The 19733-nt window shown below is 38.9% G+C and overlaps 1 protein-coding gene across 1 annotated transcript in view; it reads right to left on the reverse strand.

The window, feature by feature from the left end:
- Positions 1-19733, reverse strand: part of babam2 (BRISC and BRCA1 A complex member 2) — a 113862-nt gene that overhangs the window by 947 nt on the left and 93182 nt on the right. Inside the window, exons 8-11 of the mRNA XM_063498207.1 lie at positions 12306-12405; positions 2950-3020; positions 2779-2861; positions 2479-2632 (exon numbers count right to left, since the gene is read on the reverse strand). Coding sequence (XP_063354277.1) covers positions 2479-2632; positions 2779-2861; positions 2950-3020; positions 12306-12405 — 408 coding nt within the window. The remainder of the gene's footprint in view (positions 1-2478; positions 2633-2778; positions 2862-2949; positions 3021-12305; positions 12406-19733) is intronic.

Genomic DNA, 19733 nt, shown 5'->3' on the forward strand with positions numbered 1-19733 from the left:
CTTGTTCATGTCACTGGGGATTTAGGTTTTAGCTTAATAAGACCAATTCCTTATTTAACGTAAAGGGCACAGAGATAACTTTTATTTCATTGGTCACTGGCCAATCAATTTGGAAACCCATCGTCAACCTGACTCTGAGGACAAAGGTCAATTTTTCAGAGCTTCCATAGTAGCCAGTGGATATGTAAGCCTCTCGTTGAACTACAGCCTTATCTGTTTCCATTAATATTTCTTTTACAGTTTATTTTACAGGAGGAGTTGTACCTGCACACAACCATAGCCTGCCCAAACATGACCAGAAGGCTTCTATTGCCAAAAATGTTGTTCCTTGCCAACAGATTCCACATATTCATATGCAGAGATCAGTTTACAGGGGCATAAAAATTGTGGAATCAGCAGTCAAATCTGATTAAAATCGCTTCACATGTTTGCACACCGTCCTCTGACCTCCTCCGCTGCAACACAATTATTATCACTCACCTTGATTATTGATTTCAGAAAGTAGGCAAAGTCTTGAGGTAGCAAACTGGTTAAATGTAAGTATGTGGTGAGTAAAGACAGTGTTCTGCGATTTCATAGCACATTGCTGTCCAGCACAGTTAAGATCGCGTCATCTGAATGTCACAACCTAGCAGATGCAATCATGGTGCACAACCTTGTAAATGTTGAAACAACAGCGAGCGTGCTCCTGCTCCGGCTCCTGATCCAACGAGCTGCCTTCAGGCTCGAAAACTGTGAACTCTTCACCTGAAAACTGCTCAGCTGTAGCCTTGAGAGGGAGCTTTCAAAAGAACTTCACATTAATTTGAAAGTGAAGCTGATGCTTGTTGTCTGCACCAGTTTAACGTCTGTGGTGAAATCGCATCTCTGAGGGGCACTTTCAGAGAGCAGTGTAAAAATAGCAGCCACGTCAGAAGCTGTCTGGACATGCCCAAGAAGATAATCTTGAACAGGAGATCGGCCTAACTTAAATCAGTCAAGGTTTTTGATTCCCATGTGCCTGTTCCAGGAAACTTTTTTTGTACGTTTGCCAGTTAAGCTGCCGAATAGCTTTTTGTCGATGGGGGCGGGACAACAGTCAAGTCTCACACAGATTTTTATTCAGGATTCTTTGAATGCCACGTCTCTCCATGCAGCAGTATTGCTAAAAGGAGATGTAACAGTTCAGCTGTTCAAACAATTTGTTTGAAAATGATAACTGGGTTTACGCAGGAGAGTCTGTCTGCTGTATCACTGCAGAGGAGGAGTACACAGAGGCCTTTCCATTAACATGGATCTGAATAACACCCATAACCACTGAAACTATGCACAAAGTGGCATTTAAAACTGCTTAGAGGATGAACTGCAACTGTAATGTCACTGACAAAAAACTACACTAAGACTAAATCAATAGTTTAGCTTTCTAAATCAAAACAAACACCTGCATTTTGGATATACCTGAAGATGTGTGTCTGGAATGTTTACTTAACTCTGTCGGTGACTCTTGAGGAAGGTCAAGCAGTCGGTCACAATGACACCATCATTCAACCGAGTATCCAAAGACAAAAAGCCCACAAATATGAGACTCAGTGTCACGTCGACTAGTTTTCCTTTACAGAACCTTTGCTCAGCCAAGAGATTATGGGTTGCCTTCTGTTTTCAATATTTACAGTAGTTATTAACCTTTACCATACAAAGAGCAAACACTGCATTTACTCAAACAAGGTCAGGCTAGTTTATGTGTACTGAGGGTTGGGTCAAATCTGTATATCAATAGATGGTCTATATGCTGCACAGTCCATATGACAATGCCCTGCCCTACCATAGTTAAAGCTTTAACAACACTTTTGATAAATGAATGAAACAAGCTTACAGGGACTTTGAAGATAATGAAATGTAGATAATGACCAGAATGAAAAAAGGCTGGATTTCATTACAAGGTAGAATAATAGGAATAAAGGGTCACAGCAAGAAAAAAAATAACATCTGGGAAGGGGGGTAAAATCCAGATTCAGGTTCAGATATTCTCTGAGATTGAAGTTGTTAGTTTATATGACATGATAAGTCATAAATTTCTGGGAACATTTTGAAACACTTTGAAATGAGAAAAAAAAATACTTTATTTACTTATTTAACACATAAATTAATAATTAATTTTTAAGTCAGGGGACAATGTACCATGTTTAACTTTACAGTGTCAGAATATCCAATTGTGTCTTTTCTTCCTTTTAAATGAACTGACTTAATTTCCCAGAATATTAAATTTTTTAGCTATTTGATATCTGAGAATATCTGAGAAATTGTATGTTTTTTTTCCTTTTAAGAGTATTACACTCTCTTCCAAAAGCCATTTTTCTATGACTTTTTCTGTCTGTAACAGGTCTAATATATTATTGTACGTCCACTGAGTTTCACCTCAACGGTGTATGAAATGTTCAACATATTCGCATAACATATAATTACAATAATGTGTATTTTTACGAGGCAGGTGCTACATACTTTGCCCTCTTTGCCATCTCGTTGCCATCCCAGCGTGGGCTGTAAGGATATGACTTCTGCACCTGAGAGTAGAGCTGACCGCTGTTAGTGAAGTGGTACACAGACTGGAAGGTGAGGGTGGGCTGGTCTCTGGGGAAGTACAGCGGGAGGTCCACTACAAAGTGCAGACACAGAAAAGAATGAATACCTGACGCTCCTCTTCTCTCTTTATTATTATGACGCCTTTACCTTGCAGTATACATCGCCCTGAGACAACTGTTATTGTGAACTGGTGCTATATATAAAAAAAAATTAAATTACCGTGCACTAAGAAGCAGAAATCTTTCCACATGAGTAGAAGGGTGAGTTTCGTGAATCCCTCAGCATCATACTCCACCACCCCCCTGTAACACATACACACCGATTACATTCACGTCTCCAATAACAAATTGATGAGCGCCGCACACGTGTTGTGATCACTTCATGACTCACGTTCCAAAGTGGCTGAGAAAAGCAGCGATGTACTCTCGCCTCTTGTGATAGCCTTGGATGACATACTGCACCTAGACAGGGTAAAGTGAAGGCTTTAGTACAGGAAAATACAGAAACAGCAAACTGTGTTTGAACATGAGCTGCAACTTATGAAGAGAAATGTTCAGAAGGGATTCAGTGGGCTCAATCAAAGCAGATAACCCTTATCTGACTCATCCTCTGCACAAAAGAAAGAAAAAGAGCCTTTTCAAGATATTTTTTTCCAGCTTCACTTATGACCAGGGATGGCTGGGAAAGACAATCACATAAAGGGAAAGTCATATATACGTTACTGACATGCTTTAATTTAATTAAAGATGCATAATCACACAATTACGTCCATATAAGGCTTCAACCAGTCAACAACAAGTCAAAAAAACCTTCTACGCCAGCATCATTGGGGCAAAAAAAAATGATGCATTTTCACTTTAGACTCCATCTCAATGATGTTTTTTAGCAGAGATTAAATGTGCCTTTCCACTCTGAAAATTTTGTGCAGCTATTTCCTCTATTTAAGTTGTTAGAGGGCCCTGGAAAAAATAAGGTGACCCAAAACAGTTCAGAATTCCAGACGCCTTTATGTATTTTGGGCCTGTGTGCTTACAAGCAGGAAAATTATTATTTAAGTTTAATGAACTGACAATTTACCAAATGATTTTACATTATAGGTTTTCTTTAGGCAGTTTTGGGGTCATTCTTCCTTAGTTAACAGCAGTTGATGACGACAGCAATCAAAATCTGTAATCATTTAAATTAGGTTGCAAAACTCCGATCTGGGACCTCCCCACTTTTTTACACGTATACGTAGAAAGCTGGAGGTGGAGAGAGGAACAAGACCCCAGTATAGAACAAAATAGTCAAGAGGAAAAAAAGATGTGACGCTAATTAAGTGAAAAGGAGGAGCTGGGGTGGATGTGGGCTACAAAGCGGTTTGTAGTAGTCAGCACTTGTGAGATGTCTAAGAAGGAACTTAAATTGTGTGTCCTTTGTGATATTTCTCAATAGCGTACTAGAATGGTAGTGTCTTAAAAATGAAACCCTGATAATTCTCTGTTATTCTCTGTTACACAGACAGTTGGAGACACAATGGCCAAGTAGTCATTCCAGTTATACTTCTTTATACTTCTTTAAAGTCTACTTGAATTCTGCAGCTAGTGCACTGTTATGTAAAGTGTTGGCGGATGGATCTGCAAATTCACAAAAAATTGGCAGGCACACAGACGTCTGCACAGACTCCTTGTGTTCGCAGGCTGAAATTTAGGGAATTTAGATCACTCGGACCCAAGCTGACCCACTGACAATGGAAAATATAATCAAGGCCTGTGTTGATATGGGCCGTCATTGAGATCAGCCGATCTAACTTAGTGGTCTGCCCGAATGACCTCCGGGAATGCACCAGGCATGACTGTGCCGCATCCTGTCTGCAGTGGGCCCACTCAAGACAATGAGTACAATTAACCAAACGTGCCGTTCCACATTTCAGAAGTATCCCAGAAGCATCTTTGTGCTTCGTGTCACTTGACATGGCATCTGGTTTATTTTTGACAGGGGCTGAAGTTGCACAAGGCAGGTGAAGACAACAGGAAGCCAGACACTTGAGCAGCATGACCAGAATCTGGTCATTTTTTGAAATAAAAGATGCTGTGCAGGATAAATTCTGCTCCGAAAACACTCGTATTGTAATTTAAAGCTCTAATCGCTACGCCCAGCCGTAGCAGGATGTTCAAACCTTTCAGGCCGAAGCCTGAAAAAGCTTCAGAGCCGTAAGCGTTAAAGGTTGGGAAAGAGAAAGAGAAAGTTGCTGCCATCAGTAGAAGATCAAAGTGAGATTTCTTTACTTCCTCCTAATCAGAGTTCTTAATCAGAGTGAATAACAGCCTAAACAACCAGTCAGCAGACTAGAAAATGAAGCCCCACAAATCTACATCCGTTTTAGTCACAGTAGCACTAGATGGCCTCTCAATTTTAGCCATCTGGGTAGCTCTGGAGAGCTAAGTGTGCCGTGATGGGTGACCTTCTCAAAATAGCAGCGGCAGGTCGAGTTTTATTAACAGATACAGTCTGGTCCTGGCACCAAAACTGCGGGGTGGAAATGGCTCAAAAAATTCTCACATGCCCATATTTACACTCTAAGAGATTTTGTTGTAGTAATCACTCATCCTTTCCATACTGGGTGTGAAGAAATCCCTTCCCAAAGTGGGACAAAATCTACAGACCTCAATCTGTTAAAAATGCAACTGCTTAAGGCAGTTTAAGACAACTTTAAAATAACTTTTAAATCAATCTCCTAATCTGCTCAGTTTGCTTTCTGTTCGGTATGGACAGGAAGAATGATTAAAGGGATCATGGGTGTGTGACTACTGTTTTGAGATGATGCAAAAATGCATTTTAGGTGCTCTTTGGGATCCCAAAAGCAAAAATCATCCAGATTATTTGATCTCTATGTGGCTGCTCTGCCAGGTGTTATTAGAAGTCAGGTAGGTCAAAACATGGGATATAAAGATGATACACCATCCTCTAACTGGAGTTTTTCTTAAAAAATAAACCAAAAAAAAAAGGTACAGTAATGCTTCAAGTCTGGATCTAAACAAAGTCAAAAAACATCAGCGATGTCTGGTGGGTTGGTGAAGCTGGACTTCCAACAACTATGACCTAAGGCCTATGGTCAGGCCAATATAAAAAAAAATGTTCCTAATATAGAAATAAGAGGATAGCCATTAACATTTCGGTATATGGTTTGGATTGCCCGCTTTGAAAAAACAGTCCTGATCTTGAGCTTAACGACCTCACTGATATCTTAGTTGGCCTCATAGTGTTTTGTAAAGCATTATTTGTTGAGTCTGTAGCTGGAGGTGCATAGAATGACCAATAGATTTTGGGGCTCATGTTTATTAAGATGCACAGAAACCAAAATAAGGCTGTCTCATCGTCAGTTGACTGGTAGATAAACATTCAACCTCAACCATAACCTGTTTTCAACGCTTTCTCCTTACGTATTAGCAACATTGTTTTTATTGCTCCTAGTCTTATCACTTGCATTAACTGCATTTGGTATTGGACTTTGATGCCTGAGCAGGAGAGGAAAGACTTTTCAGAGCAGCCAGAAGATAAACAATGCCGTGGCAGAGAGAGACCAACATTAAGAAAAGCGAACGTGTTATTTACTCTGAGCAAAAAAGTAATATTACTTGCAGTCTTTGTACATGAGTATTGAAATGTCACAGAAGTCTTCAGCTTACCACTTGAGAACTAAATAAGCCGTTGTTAACAGCTCTCTGCCATAGAGAGTTTGACATAGTCTGTCAAACGTAACAAGAAAAAACCCTCCACAATTTCCTCATTCTAGTCTCCATTTTTATATAATGCCTCTACGTGACGTTCTTTTCCTGACTAAACAGCCTTTTCTGTTTCTCATATAAAATGCTGCAGTGCTCACTTTAAGGCTAATTGTGTGACATATTTCAGACTCTCTGTGCTGTGAAACAGTGCTTCTAGATAGTGAATGCTGTTATTTCTTCTGTGTTAATACTGCATTACTGAAAAATGCTTTCAATATTTGTTTTAAATCCATTTCTTAGAACGTCACCTTAATCTCTCAGAAAAGCCCAAACATATTCTGTGAATCGTTTTCAGTTTTGGTTGACTGCTTTTAGTCAATAGAGGGATTGGCAATTTGTTTACTGAACATAAATGGACTCACTTGTACACCACAGGAGTGGTTTAGTTTACCGCATTCTCAAGCCAGTGATCTCAGAACACACAAACATTGTATGCACAAAATGCTGCAACTGACTGACGTTCACTGAGAGAGTGGTACTGGCATGCTGGATTCTGGCATGTGTGCCCGAGCTGTTGCTGCAGCCTTGCCCACGACAGCACCATCTCTTATTCGCTTCTGCTTGGTGGAAACCTGACTGCACAGAGGTACTGAGACGAGATGCTCCAACCTGTACTTGCGGCATCACTCCGCCTAGCAGCTGTTTCAGCTTGACAATGCCCACCCCCGCACTGCCAAAGTAGTGCTGGCCTTTCTGGAATCAGGACCAAATCCAGACACTTCCTTGGCTAGCATTTAGTCCCAAAATGTCTCCTACTGAACATGCCTGGGACATGTTAGGTCGATGTATTCATCAGAGGCAGCCACAATTAATGACCGTGGCACAGCTGCAGGCTGCACTCATCCAGGAATGGAGAGCAATTACTGTGGAGTCCATGCCTAAACAGGTGACAGGTGCTTCCAACATGGCCAGAGGAGGTCATACCTCATATTAAACATCTTGTCTGCACATTTATTGTAGTGTTGGTCGATAAATTTTGTTTAAACTTAAGTTTCTGTTTTTTTTTAGCTAGTATAATTTTGAAGGGTGAACCAAAACAGACTGAGCCTCTTCTCCAGCAGTGCAACTATTACGCGAGGTTATATTGGTGTCAGTAAAATCTGACGACTAAAAAAAGTCAACCAATTACTCGTCTCAACCCTAAGCAGTCAAAAGCCTGTAGTAAAAGTGCGTGGTTCCTTTGAGGACAGGATGTATCATGATTAAGCTGGAGATGGTGTTACCCACTGCTACTGAATATTTGTGATTACTCATCAACCTTGTATGAATGACAACGTTTTGTGAAAGTAGTAATCTTTGAAACACACAGTGGTATGTGTGTGATCTCTGCAAGAACTCATAAAGACAGGCACACATTGTGACTCAGCCTCCTGTTCAATTATGTTTACATGAAGCGGTGGAGGCGGCAATTTAGCTTTCTCAAAAGCTGCAAGGCCACATACTCAATAAGCTGTTTATGTAGTTACACTCTGTGTGCGTGTGTATGTGTGTTTTAAGGGAAGTGTGGATCACTGCACTTTCACACCCATACTGAGAAAGGATTTCCTGCCCCCACTCAATGTACGACTCGCAGCCAAGTCATTCCATTGGCTGCCTGGAGGTTTGAGTGATGCAAGAAAGGTGATCTTGTTTTGCAGGTATTCAAACCTGCCCGCACCCATGACACCCGCACATCCATTTATTGTGTTTGTGCAGGTGTCTGTGGGGAGAGTGATGCAATAACGCCGGAAGTGCTTATTGCAGCATTATTAAGAAATCACTTCTCTGCCTATCACACATTCACACCACCCCCAGCTTTCTTAAAGTGTGACTGATCTGATATTTGACTGCAAATTGATTTTGAACATCAATGACTTTTGATTCCCCGAGTTCCACAAGTAGATCTAAATATACACACACAAATACTTATTTACAAACCGCTGTTATTACAGCTAACATAAAACTAGATGTGAAAGCCTGTAAACTACACAATAAAAGCCAATTGGGTGGGCCAAATTTGCCAACATAGCCAGCCTGATAAGGCTTATTTTTAATCTTTGTTTTTACACTGTGATTCGGGTTTTTGTGGTTGTATTGCATTACATTAGGCTTCTGTTCTGAACTTCTTAGGTCTTACCATCTGACAAATATCACCCATGGCCCAATAATAGAAATGAAAACTGAAACAGTTAAAACTAGACTAAATATAATATTTTTATACAAAAAACTAAATTAAAATGGGCTAAACCACAATAGGAAATTACATGAAACAGGAGAAAAACCCCACTACCAACCAACCTACAGCAAAATAGCTTAAAGATGAATAAATACACAGTTTGATAAAACAATATTCTTATCTATTGAAAATCTAACAAAAATTTAATGAGCGCAAAAATGAAACACAAAGTTATCTAAAACAGGTTTGGCAAACTGGAAATTGGGAAACCTTTTGTTCTGGGATTCACATTGATGTTACTTTGACTAGATTACCCTCCTACATATTGCTGTAGATCAAGCAATGCTACCCCCCATGGCAGTGGTCTCTCTCAGCAAGACTCCTCATTGTAAAAACTGCTAAAGAAGTCCATGAGAAACATGACAAGTTGTTCATCCAGCCTTAATCTATCCACTGAGCATCCACAAATACCACTCCCAAACCATGGCGGCCTACCAGATAACCCCGCAGGCCAACTACAACAACAAAAGGTGCACATAAAAAATGATCGCTTGGCAATACACTCATATACATTAATTTCCACTTAGGAATAATTAAGATCTGATTATGATGTGTCAGTGACAGAAATAAGTGTGCACAGTTTATAAAAACGTGTCCACATATTAGAAATATCGTGACTCACTCTTGAATTTGCCGTCTACTCAAGCTGCTGGGAAATGTACTCGCACAGCTCATTTCTTTCTTCTTCGTATAAAGTGAAGAAGTCACTGTGTAGATTAATCAGCCTGATGATTCATGCGATGGGCACTCTCTGGGCTAGTGCTACCGCTACTGTTTCAGTGTTAATACAGTTTTATTGGGACTGAAGCACTGATGTTTACGTTCACATTCATCCTGTGCCTGAAAGTTACGCTTCGCCAATGTCTAAAATGTTAAAGTTTGTATATGAAACCTTTTCAAGTATTACTTACATGTTTTAGGACTATCAATCAATAAATGTGATCAAATGGAAATTTGTTCTGTTTTTGTTGTGTTACGTTTTTTTTTTTTTTTTGATACAGTCATAGTTGACTGAAAGAAATATTGACAGTTGCCAATATTTCCAGAGGGGGACATTCCAGACAATTCACCCGTTTCATTGTGGAATGCTCAGGAATCAGTAAAAACCCCCAAGAGCTACATATATTACTCATAGAATACATAAGTAAATGCCCAGAAACCTAAACCAACTAAAGTGAAATTGTAAAGAACACCAAAATTGAACCTCAACACTATGAGAAACTGATAAAGTCATTAAGGAAACCGTTACCTCAAGTTTTTACTTCTAAAGTTAGTCATACAACCTACTGAACCATGGGGTGTACTTAGTTTTCCCACACAATGCTTCTTTAGCTTATGTTACATAAACAATGATATAGTTTAACATATCAATATGCTGCTGTTCATCTGAGGTTGTATTTAAATTATTTTAAGACTCGGTAAGTTCGAGATTCTTTCTATTATCTCCTGATATGTAAAACCTTAGAAATGACAGAAGTTGTATTTTTCTTTAATTTTTAATTCAAGAACATTCAAGATGACGAAGCACAGGGTGTGGTATGGTGTGGAGGTTGACAATTACAAAAGCTGTGGTTAGCCAGTATATAGCAGCCATTAATGTGTGTTGTAATCATGACCCTGTTAACATATATGTTGAAACAGAATGCAATAGATGTGAACAGGCCCTTTTGCAGAAACACTAGTGCTCTCACAAGAGATGAACAATGATCTTTAACACGTAAAGAGACACCTGAAAAATGGGGAGTGGAGCTGAAGCAGACACTCGAAACATTTTATTACACTCTTCCCATAATTAGATACTCTGTGTCAGTCTCTCAATCTAATTATCACCATCGTGTTAAAAAATACGAACAGCAACTAAAGATTATCTTATTGAAATTGATTGAGTTAATCACATGTATACATTTCACAGTGCCTATTAGGCTCAGAAGTGGATTTTCATGAGCAATATTTTGAGCGATGCAGACACCAGGTGCTGGCATCAACCAGCGGAATCAGCTGTCACACTCACAGCTGAGGTATGTGACAGTATAGCTCGATACAATCCTCACATCTGGAATAAGTGGGAGTAAATAAGTGATGTGTTAAAAACATAAAATGACAGCACAGCTTGCCCTTGAAAAGACTGTGAGAAGCTGAGATGTTAGAACAATGTATTTTTTCCCCTTTACCATGATTGTTGGCTTCAGTTAAAAAGTGGAAAACATTTACAGACAATATATATAAATTGTGCTTTGTGTCTCTGCTATCAACTTCAGCCCATTTTGAATAAGACACAGCTCTGTTTTCTAATCACAAAGTGGTTGTTGGAAAAACAATGCTCGTATTGACTGATGTGTTTTGGAATTGGGTTCTTTTTTCACCTATAACATTTTCTTATCTCTTATGCCTCTTTCCTCCACTGCTCCCGTGTTTTATGGCATTCCCCAGGGATCTATTCTGGGTCCCCCTTTATTTTTAATCCTTTCATTTATCTAAAATTATTCACCTGATCCCTCCAGAATCAAGTGATTTTTAATGAAGCCATATAACATTTTATGTTAGTTTTATTCGATGTTTGAAGAAAATAACACTTACACACGGCATTTGAACAGATTTAAATGTGTTCAAATAATGAATAAAAAGTGATATCTGTGGAAGAGCTAACAAGATTCTTCTTTGCCGTAAGGTAACAAACTAATAATAAAATATTAGACGTGAACTTATTAAAATTAGAACAAAGCCTTCTTGGACAGTCTGTACAGTTAGCTGCATGGAAAGCCATATTATATGTCAGATTATTCCATTAAAATCTTCCAAAATGCGATGCTAGAACGAACAGGGTCAAGGTGTCAGTTCAGTTATTCCAATTAACTGAAGCAGAGAGTTACCATCTACAGCTACATGTGTCTGCAGCCTATATGTTGTATAATTATAGGATTTTAACATGTGAATAATTTAAATATTCAGTTGTTATGATGGGAAAATTAACTATACACTATAGTAAAAGCGCTTTAGTACCAGGCTGTAAACTTGTTTACTGTTGTTCTTTAGTGTATTTTAGAGGAATTGCAGTTTCACACTGGCTTTATTTTTTGGCTTCAGAAGGTCGCTGCTTGGGTAAAGTAAAACAACAAATGTCTTGCCCTAAGCTATTTTAAACTTCCTTTCTAAAAAAGCGATAATTACATTATGAATAAGACTCCATTTCCAAGCAAAGGCTGTGACCTCTTTCAGGGAAGTGGGATGGGCAGCTGTGACTTAAACAACTGAAGACATGGGGGTCATCAAAGGATGTAAAGGTTCCAGATAGTATGCTGGTGAGATTCCAGGTGAACAGGAAGAGATAGAGGGTATGCCTGTGTGCATTATTTGTGCGCTTGTCTGAGAGGCTGTGGGGGGATGGGCATTTGCCTTGAGGGAAGTGGCATTACATCGCGTCCACGCTGCATATCTACTTGTCAACCTGCGGAGGCCAAGGAGCCCTCAGACAGCCTATGGAGGTTGGCCAGTACGCCCACGCTGGCAGATGCCAGACACACGTGCATGAACACACACACATGCACACACATGTACACACAGCTTGACATCGGTGGATGAATGCGTTGCTGCACTAAGCCTTACAAATATGCAATAAATGAGTCATACACCTGTCACACACCCACGCACAGAGTATGGAATTTTGATCTTAAAATACAAAGACATTAAGGGTTACGAATAATGTAAAACAATACACACAAAGAACATCTAGCAGCACTAATGGGGTGTGTGGTGAACACTTTTACCTTGTTGGTGAGTAACTGACACACTTGAGGGACATAATCAATTAAGCATCCTCCACTGGGAAATGCTGGTATATGTAGTGCTGAGGAGCCTCCCAGAGCACTGATGGGAAAAGAAAAAAATAACAGTCAGTTTGGAAATTCACATTAAAGCTGCACATTATTTATCGTGTTACATATTTTTCATATTATTTTAAATCCAAAAACACATTTCAATTGAAGTTCAAATAAAGTGAAGACTTTGAAACAAGCTACATGTGACCACTTCACGTTACAGAAGGTTAACCAGTATGAAGCACAAAATTATTTGCTCCTGTGCACCTGAAATTGTCTCACACGCACACAAAAAAAAGAGCAAATCGAGCCTGTGGCATCCTCTTCATTCTCCTTCACTTGTTCAATCATTATTTTGACGTCCTCCTGATTTAATCCTGCACCACAGCTCCATTAGTGATTAGCTCATGCTTGCTTAATCAGGAAATCTGCTGCTGCAGCTCTCCAGTGACTAACCAACTAGAGTAGTCACTCCCTCAGTTTTTTTTTCCTGATCTGGGGGAAAACAGAGGGAATACCCTGAGGATGGGTTAAAGGTCTTAAGAATCTGCTTATTGACTTTTAATGCTTTTTTAAAGATACATAGAGAGGGGATTTGTTGTCTATTTTTAGTTCATCCCTCATTATAGCAGAGCAGTCACAGGACATTTAGAAAGGTCGTTATGTCCTTCTAAAAGTGATGCAGAAGTGGTAGTTTATCAAGTTAAGCGTGACTGATGCAGACATCAACAAGCTGTTATTTCCAGGGCGTAACATAATGCCATTTTGTCTCGGTTGTACACAAGGTGTCCTTTGGTGGTGGTACACAAGTTTACAGCATTGATAAGACAGGGCTGCAACTCAGAGCTAGTCAGCTCAAATGTAAAGTCTAGCTGGTGTTAAGGGACATATTCTTTTTCTAATCTATTCTAATTTTTTGGGCATTTTCATCCTTTACTGGACAGTCAGTTGGGAATAGACAAGAAAGCGGGGATAACTAAGAAGTAGCTTTTCTTTCTTACTGACATTACTGTCATCTTCTCACAAATTATATGGCAATTACATTCCATCACATCATTCACATCTCCCCAGATGAGAAATATTTTCCACATTCTCTCATTGTTACAAGCTGAACAGCAGTGACAAATACACAAGAATTGCAAAATTGTAGAATTTCCAGATACAACGAAAGGCTGTGGGAGTAGTAAGGAGGAAAGGTGGAGCACCTCATGATGCAGCTAACCTTACTGTCATGACCAAGACCTATAAATTCTTACGAGAAAAATGGTCTTAACAGAGGTTAGGAAAAGGCTAAAAATGACTGCACCTCCTGACTCCATACAGTTTAGAGATGCATTTAGATAAACACATTCTCATGACAGCTCATCATATCACATACAGGAGTCACAAGTTTCCAAAAGTGGCTAAAGATAAGGATCACACCCAGCCAGAAAGATTCAAATCTGCTTTATGAAACAGATGCTCAGCTGAATATTAATGAGGTCCTATTCACTGAAAAGCAATGCATGTCATGAAGCCATTTTCATTGTCAAAATCCTTTTCTCAAGAACTCCAAAGCCACCATTTACAGTAGGCTTTGTGCACATAATTAGCATTAGCCTGCGCGTTTCGCAGTGCACCAACAAATGGTCGACTGAAAATGGCTTACAGCAACGAGGAGAGAAGAAGGCTTTGAAAGTGAAAACCTAAATGGTGCCCATCTATCCTCCCACAGATCTAAGAATAGCTCCATATCATTCAGATGGAAATGCGGACAGAGGCACAAAATAGATGGTGGTGTGTTCGTCATTCATCGGAACAAATGAGATGCATTTTGGATTTCAGCGGTTTTACCCCGGGAACAATCATTTGAATGGAAGCTGATAAGAGATTTGTTCTTCCACTAACATTAACAACAAGGTCTTCCAATATGCAAAACTTCAGTATACATGAGAAGCTCAAGGAACGAGATTTACAAATTATGGACATGTCAGATTTTTACAGAATTAACCTCCACAATTATTACAAATGACTAGTGGTCCCCAGACAATGTTGGCCCTGTGCTAATAGGGCTATTGACAGAGAAGAAACAGAAATTTCAGTGTCTGCCCAGCTACTCAATGTTATACTGGATTGCCATACTAAAACCACTAATCACTCTGAAATGGAGTAAGAACCTTCAAAATATAATTTAGACTCTGGAAATTTCCTTTCATTCAGTAGCTTGAAACTTAAAATATACACAGTGAGACATTTAGTGGACAAAAGAGAGATAAAAAAAAATGCTGAAAGGCAGTACAGCAGTGGTTAAGATGGCCATACTCTTCATCCCTTTAGAAGGGTCAGACACAAGTCCTCTTAGAAGCAAATCTCACCACTTATCAGCTATTTTGCAACGCATATGCACAGTTATTTGTGCGGTCACCTTAAAGCTCTTATCTACATGAATAGGTAGAGCCACAAGTTTAATTTTGGTGCTCACAAGATAAAAAACAAAACAAAAAAAACCCTGCTTATATAAGATCAGATTTATTTTATTTATCCTAAAAGTAGATAACTTCCTGTGTTAAACCAACCTAAGCAATATAAACTGAAAACCTAAATAGCAACACATAAAGTGGTGTTGCTCAATGTTGCCTCAGTCACGCGGGCCTAGAAACTATTTGGCGACTCCCTGGCAGTCCCTTTGACTGCGCGGGGAGTGGTTTCTGGCTGTCACAAGGTGAACCCCATCGCAAAGAAGGTGCCACATAAAAAGACATTCTTGCAATCACTTTGGTCACTGATGTAACTTCCCCTAGCTTGCATAGAAAATGTCTTGTCTGTAAACAGTAACAACTGCTCAAGAGCAGTAGTGAAAAGTGCAAAAAGTGTGATGAAATCAGAAACAGACTGTAAAAGTTGCAACAACTAATGTTTGTCAAAAGGTGCAACTTTTACTTTGAAGGCAAGGGTCCCTGTTTCTAGCTTGTGTAGTTCGCTATCAGCTAGCAACAAAAGCAAAAGCAAGGTTTTTAGTGCAGTGCCATAAGCCTCTTTGTGGCCGACTTCACCTAACGTCAGCCTCCATCAACCATTTGCCAACCACTTGGGGAAATACACATTTCTCCCTAGCAGCACGTGTTTACCAGGGGATTGCCAACCAATCACAAGGTTTGTCTTGAGTAACTGGGGCCTAAAATAGAATACCACAAATCAAAATAGCTCACCAAGGTACCATTAAACAAAAGCTAAAAAGCTAAATCACCTGACAAATCAAGAACACACATGCACAAAATTAAAAATCTAGAAAATTTGCCCAAAACTTCCAAAAATCAAGACCCTGCAGATATGTAACTCATTTTACATCATGGACCACATACAGCCCACTTTCATCTTAAGTGGGCTAAACCAGCAAAACTCTCCTTTCTGTCAGTGTAAAGATGTTTAAATACACATTTAAACCCTCACAGTTTTTCTATATTATTATCCTAAATTATATTCTTTATGAAATACTGCTGTAGTAAATGAAAAAAATCTACCAACAAATAAATAAATGTGCTAAATTACAGCATGGATTCTTTTCTCTCGATGCCCAGATGATGCTGTGATTACAAAAGTTTTTATTAATTCACAGAAAATTTGTATTTATTTATTTTAATTGTGGCCCCATTGAAAAATAAACAAACAAACAAACAGGAACTTCTCTGTCATTTAATTGTTTATCTATTTCTTGATTACTTTGGTCTAATATGAATGGAGGCGGTCTTTACCGGTAGGAAAAATTGTAAAAGTGTTATAAGTGGTAACTGGAAATACAGTCACAAGTTTAAAAGCTACACCCTCCTTCATATATTCCAAAACCATCAAGTCTTTCCTCTGCCAATTCTGGCCACAGGGCATTACATTTACCTGCATCTAGTATCTAGAGCATATCTAAATTATAATAGCAATTTGTATTTTGACTTTTTCCACCTGGGAACCTTTGAGCTGCCTTAGTTTATACCAAAAACTTCCTGTTAAAAACTCAAGTTCCCAGGCCCATCTGTAATAACCTTTATGGATCATTTTCACAGACAAGCCTCATGTGAAATAAAGTGTTCACAGGCTGAGAACTCCCCCTGATTAGTGGGCTGACCTTTATGTGTTATGTCAGCGGAGATCCCCTGGTGGGGTGAGAAAACACTGACCAAAGTGATATGATATGAAACTTTTTCAATCTGGGTCACATCTCGAGTAAAACATGGGTTAGAAAAATGTTCCCGATATGGTTCTGTCTCTTTAATAACATGTCTGTGCTATCAGGCTTCCAGCTTTAAAGTGCTTTAACATGAGCATGCTGTGGGTGGGCTCAGAATCGAGACATAATGGTGTTTTACTTTCCAAGTGGCACCCTGAAGAGTCTCCGCTTCTGTCTTCACTGGTGACTCCACTCTCAACACTACCCACACATACTGGAGTCATCACGCAGACATGCTGCCTAACACAAACCCTCTGAGCAATGGAACCCACTGTATGACATATTTACAGTAGATTGTGTACATGCAGTCATGTAAACATGCAGTACAGTGACGGGGCTGCCTGTGACTTCATCAACCAGAGAGATTATCTTCTGTGACTCAGGTGGATGGTGACGAAGCTCGGTTTGTTTGTGTGTTTGTGTGTGTGAGGGAGATAGGGTGTGTATGGCAGTGCAGTGACAGTGTTGGATAAAAGCTCAATTGGAAAGAGGGCAGCTATGATTCATTATCAAAGTGAAAGATGAGGCCAAGAAGAACTCTTTTGAGATTCAAATGTAGTTTCAAAGCAGTAAAATTTCCATTTTGATTGCCTTCTTCTTTTCCTAAAGCCTGGAAAGTCATCTGAGGCCCAGAGGAGTCTGCTGCTTGAACTATCCAAGGTCCTACTTTTCCACTGTGACCTGACAAGGCACCTTTGGCTCACAGCAGCCACAGAGGGCAACCATGGTGGCTAAATATTGTCAGATTTAGCATCCATCTGGGTAAAGTCAGATTAAAACAAAGCTTCAGGCACACTCGCTTATATGGGATTAAAAATGAACAGGGCAAAAATGTCCCTTCAAGCTGAAGCCATTGGGCATCATTCACTGCGTGCAGATCTGTTCTCTCCCTGTGTGCAAAATAGGCACACACACAAATTTGTGTACAACAGCCAATATTGTTTGCATCCCCAATCATATGTTATCAATCATTCTAAGTCATGTGTTCACCATATGCATCTCCCTTTTTGAGAGAAGATTGGGTTGTAGTGGAGAGAGCGTTGAGGTTGTTCTAAAAGAGAAACCTGAAGAAACTGAAACTATAGTGTCTAAGGAGGAATTTAAAAAAGGCACAACTTTCCAACGCGTTTTCCAACATTTTGGGAGTACAAAAACAAGAAAAGAAAAAAAGACTTTGCTGTTTTAATCAGTATAGTGGGTTTTGAATCACCTGAGACTTGGACTGTGGCTCAATAAAACCATAAAAAGAAAACATTTTTTCACAAAGTCAGTGTTAAAAAAGAATAAAAGGAAATGCAGAAGAAGCAGGCAGAGGATGAGGACTTAATAATCTGTCAGCCCAGCAGTTACTGAATATCATCCATAAAATAGTTCAAATGATGAAATACAGCAATGATGTAAGCTTTTGTTAGATAAATGGTTTTTATATGCAAGTGCTATGCTTTTTTTGCTCGTTAAGTCTCTTTTGGGCTTTTGAGAGCACTGTGTTTGCAGATTTTTATTTTTTCCATGAATAGTTTACTCTGAATTTCTGAGATCGTCTCTATAAATTTAAAAAAAAGGACAAATTTGATTCATCAAGCGAATGTGTGACACTTCCATAAATTATCAATAAGTCTTTCATTTTTATCCATTTCTATTTTTAGCTGACATGAACAAATTTTATGGTGGTGTTTGCGGTCCTGCTGCTCTTTACTGAGAAGATGTTTATATTTTCAACTGACAGTCTGGCCGCCATGATTTGTGTGTGCATCCGGTGTGAGGCAGTTCTAAATCTGTATGCACAGTACAAACAAATGATCCACTGATTTGTGCTTTCATAAACATAATTTAAGCACATGCACTGTTTGTGAATGAGGCCCTGTGCAGTGCTCCAGTGAACTCAACTTAGCACACCTGCAGGTTGTAAAGGTGAACTCACTGCACTTTGACTTTAAACAGACAGCTCTCTTTATAACTGTGCTCTCATTCACTAACGAAAGTTACACAAATGTCACTTTACCACTTCTACTGTAAGAAAAGATTACGAAATTTTTATTTAATAAGCAGTCTCATTGCAACTAAACTCTCTGACTGTTGTGTCTCCTTAAATGAGGACAATGACACAATAAACAAAGACATTAAAACACTTGAAAGAATCCTATAAAACACAGTGAATATCTAAGATCTCCAAGGGGAGTGTAGGACACTCCTGAGTTTATTTGAACAATGTATGAAACAACATGTACCAAGGCGCGTCTGTAAGATTTCTAAGTATTTCCTGGATCACGAATTGCTGTTACATGATTTAAATGAGAGGAGAGATGAATGATAAAGCTTCAGTAGCAGTGTTCTTTGAGTGAAAAGGTGGAATGACTTTAAACTCTCCATAAACCTTTAAATACAGTGAAAATGATGAATATAAAATGTGTCAATGATAAAGTGTAGTGCACTTTGATACAGGGGATTAACTGCTGCAGTGTTGCTCGGGCAGTGTGATAATACACACATAGTATCTCCATAGTCAAGGACAAACAGGAAAGTTGACTGTACAATAATCTCACGGTTGAAAGAAGGCAGAAGAAGACTTTTTTTAAATTAAAAATAATAATAAAAAAATATAATAATTTTTAAATTAACTATTTCTTTTTCTTAAATGTTTAACATAAATTTGAGGAATTAACTATTTTGAAATTTTGGATTTTAGAGTCTGCTTTTGTTTCATTTGATGCCTGGTCACGTGGCAAAGAAACAGATACAACTCAAAAATTTAAGTATTGAAAAAGTATAAAATCAAATGGGTTCATAAATGACCTCACTTTGCCATTTCAGTCACTAAACGATATTTTGGCTTCACGTCTGCATGCTGGTCTGATGACAGCTGTGGGAGAGTCTTGTTTTTGCCAGGCTAGTGCTAATCAAATGTGACCAAACACCCACACATCCTCAACCTAGCTGATATTTCTGAATTATTTCTACATTTCTTTTTTTTACCTGAAGGGGAAAAAGAAAAAGAAAGCTTTAAACCTACGTTTTAAACAGTTTTAGGGGATTTGATTGAAGAAACACAAAATTGCAGAGAGACAGAATAATGACAAAAGCACTGCTATCAGTATCTGGTATCTGATAATAAACCGGAGAAAACTCATAGTGTATGTGACCGGTCAAAACAATTTATATATATATATATATATATCATC

This window comes from Pelmatolapia mariae, linkage group LG16_19 (genome assembly GCF_036321145.2).
Source record: "Pelmatolapia mariae isolate MD_Pm_ZW linkage group LG16_19, Pm_UMD_F_2, whole genome shotgun sequence".
Lineage (NCBI taxonomy): Eukaryota > Metazoa > Chordata > Actinopteri > Cichliformes > Cichlidae > Pelmatolapia > Pelmatolapia mariae.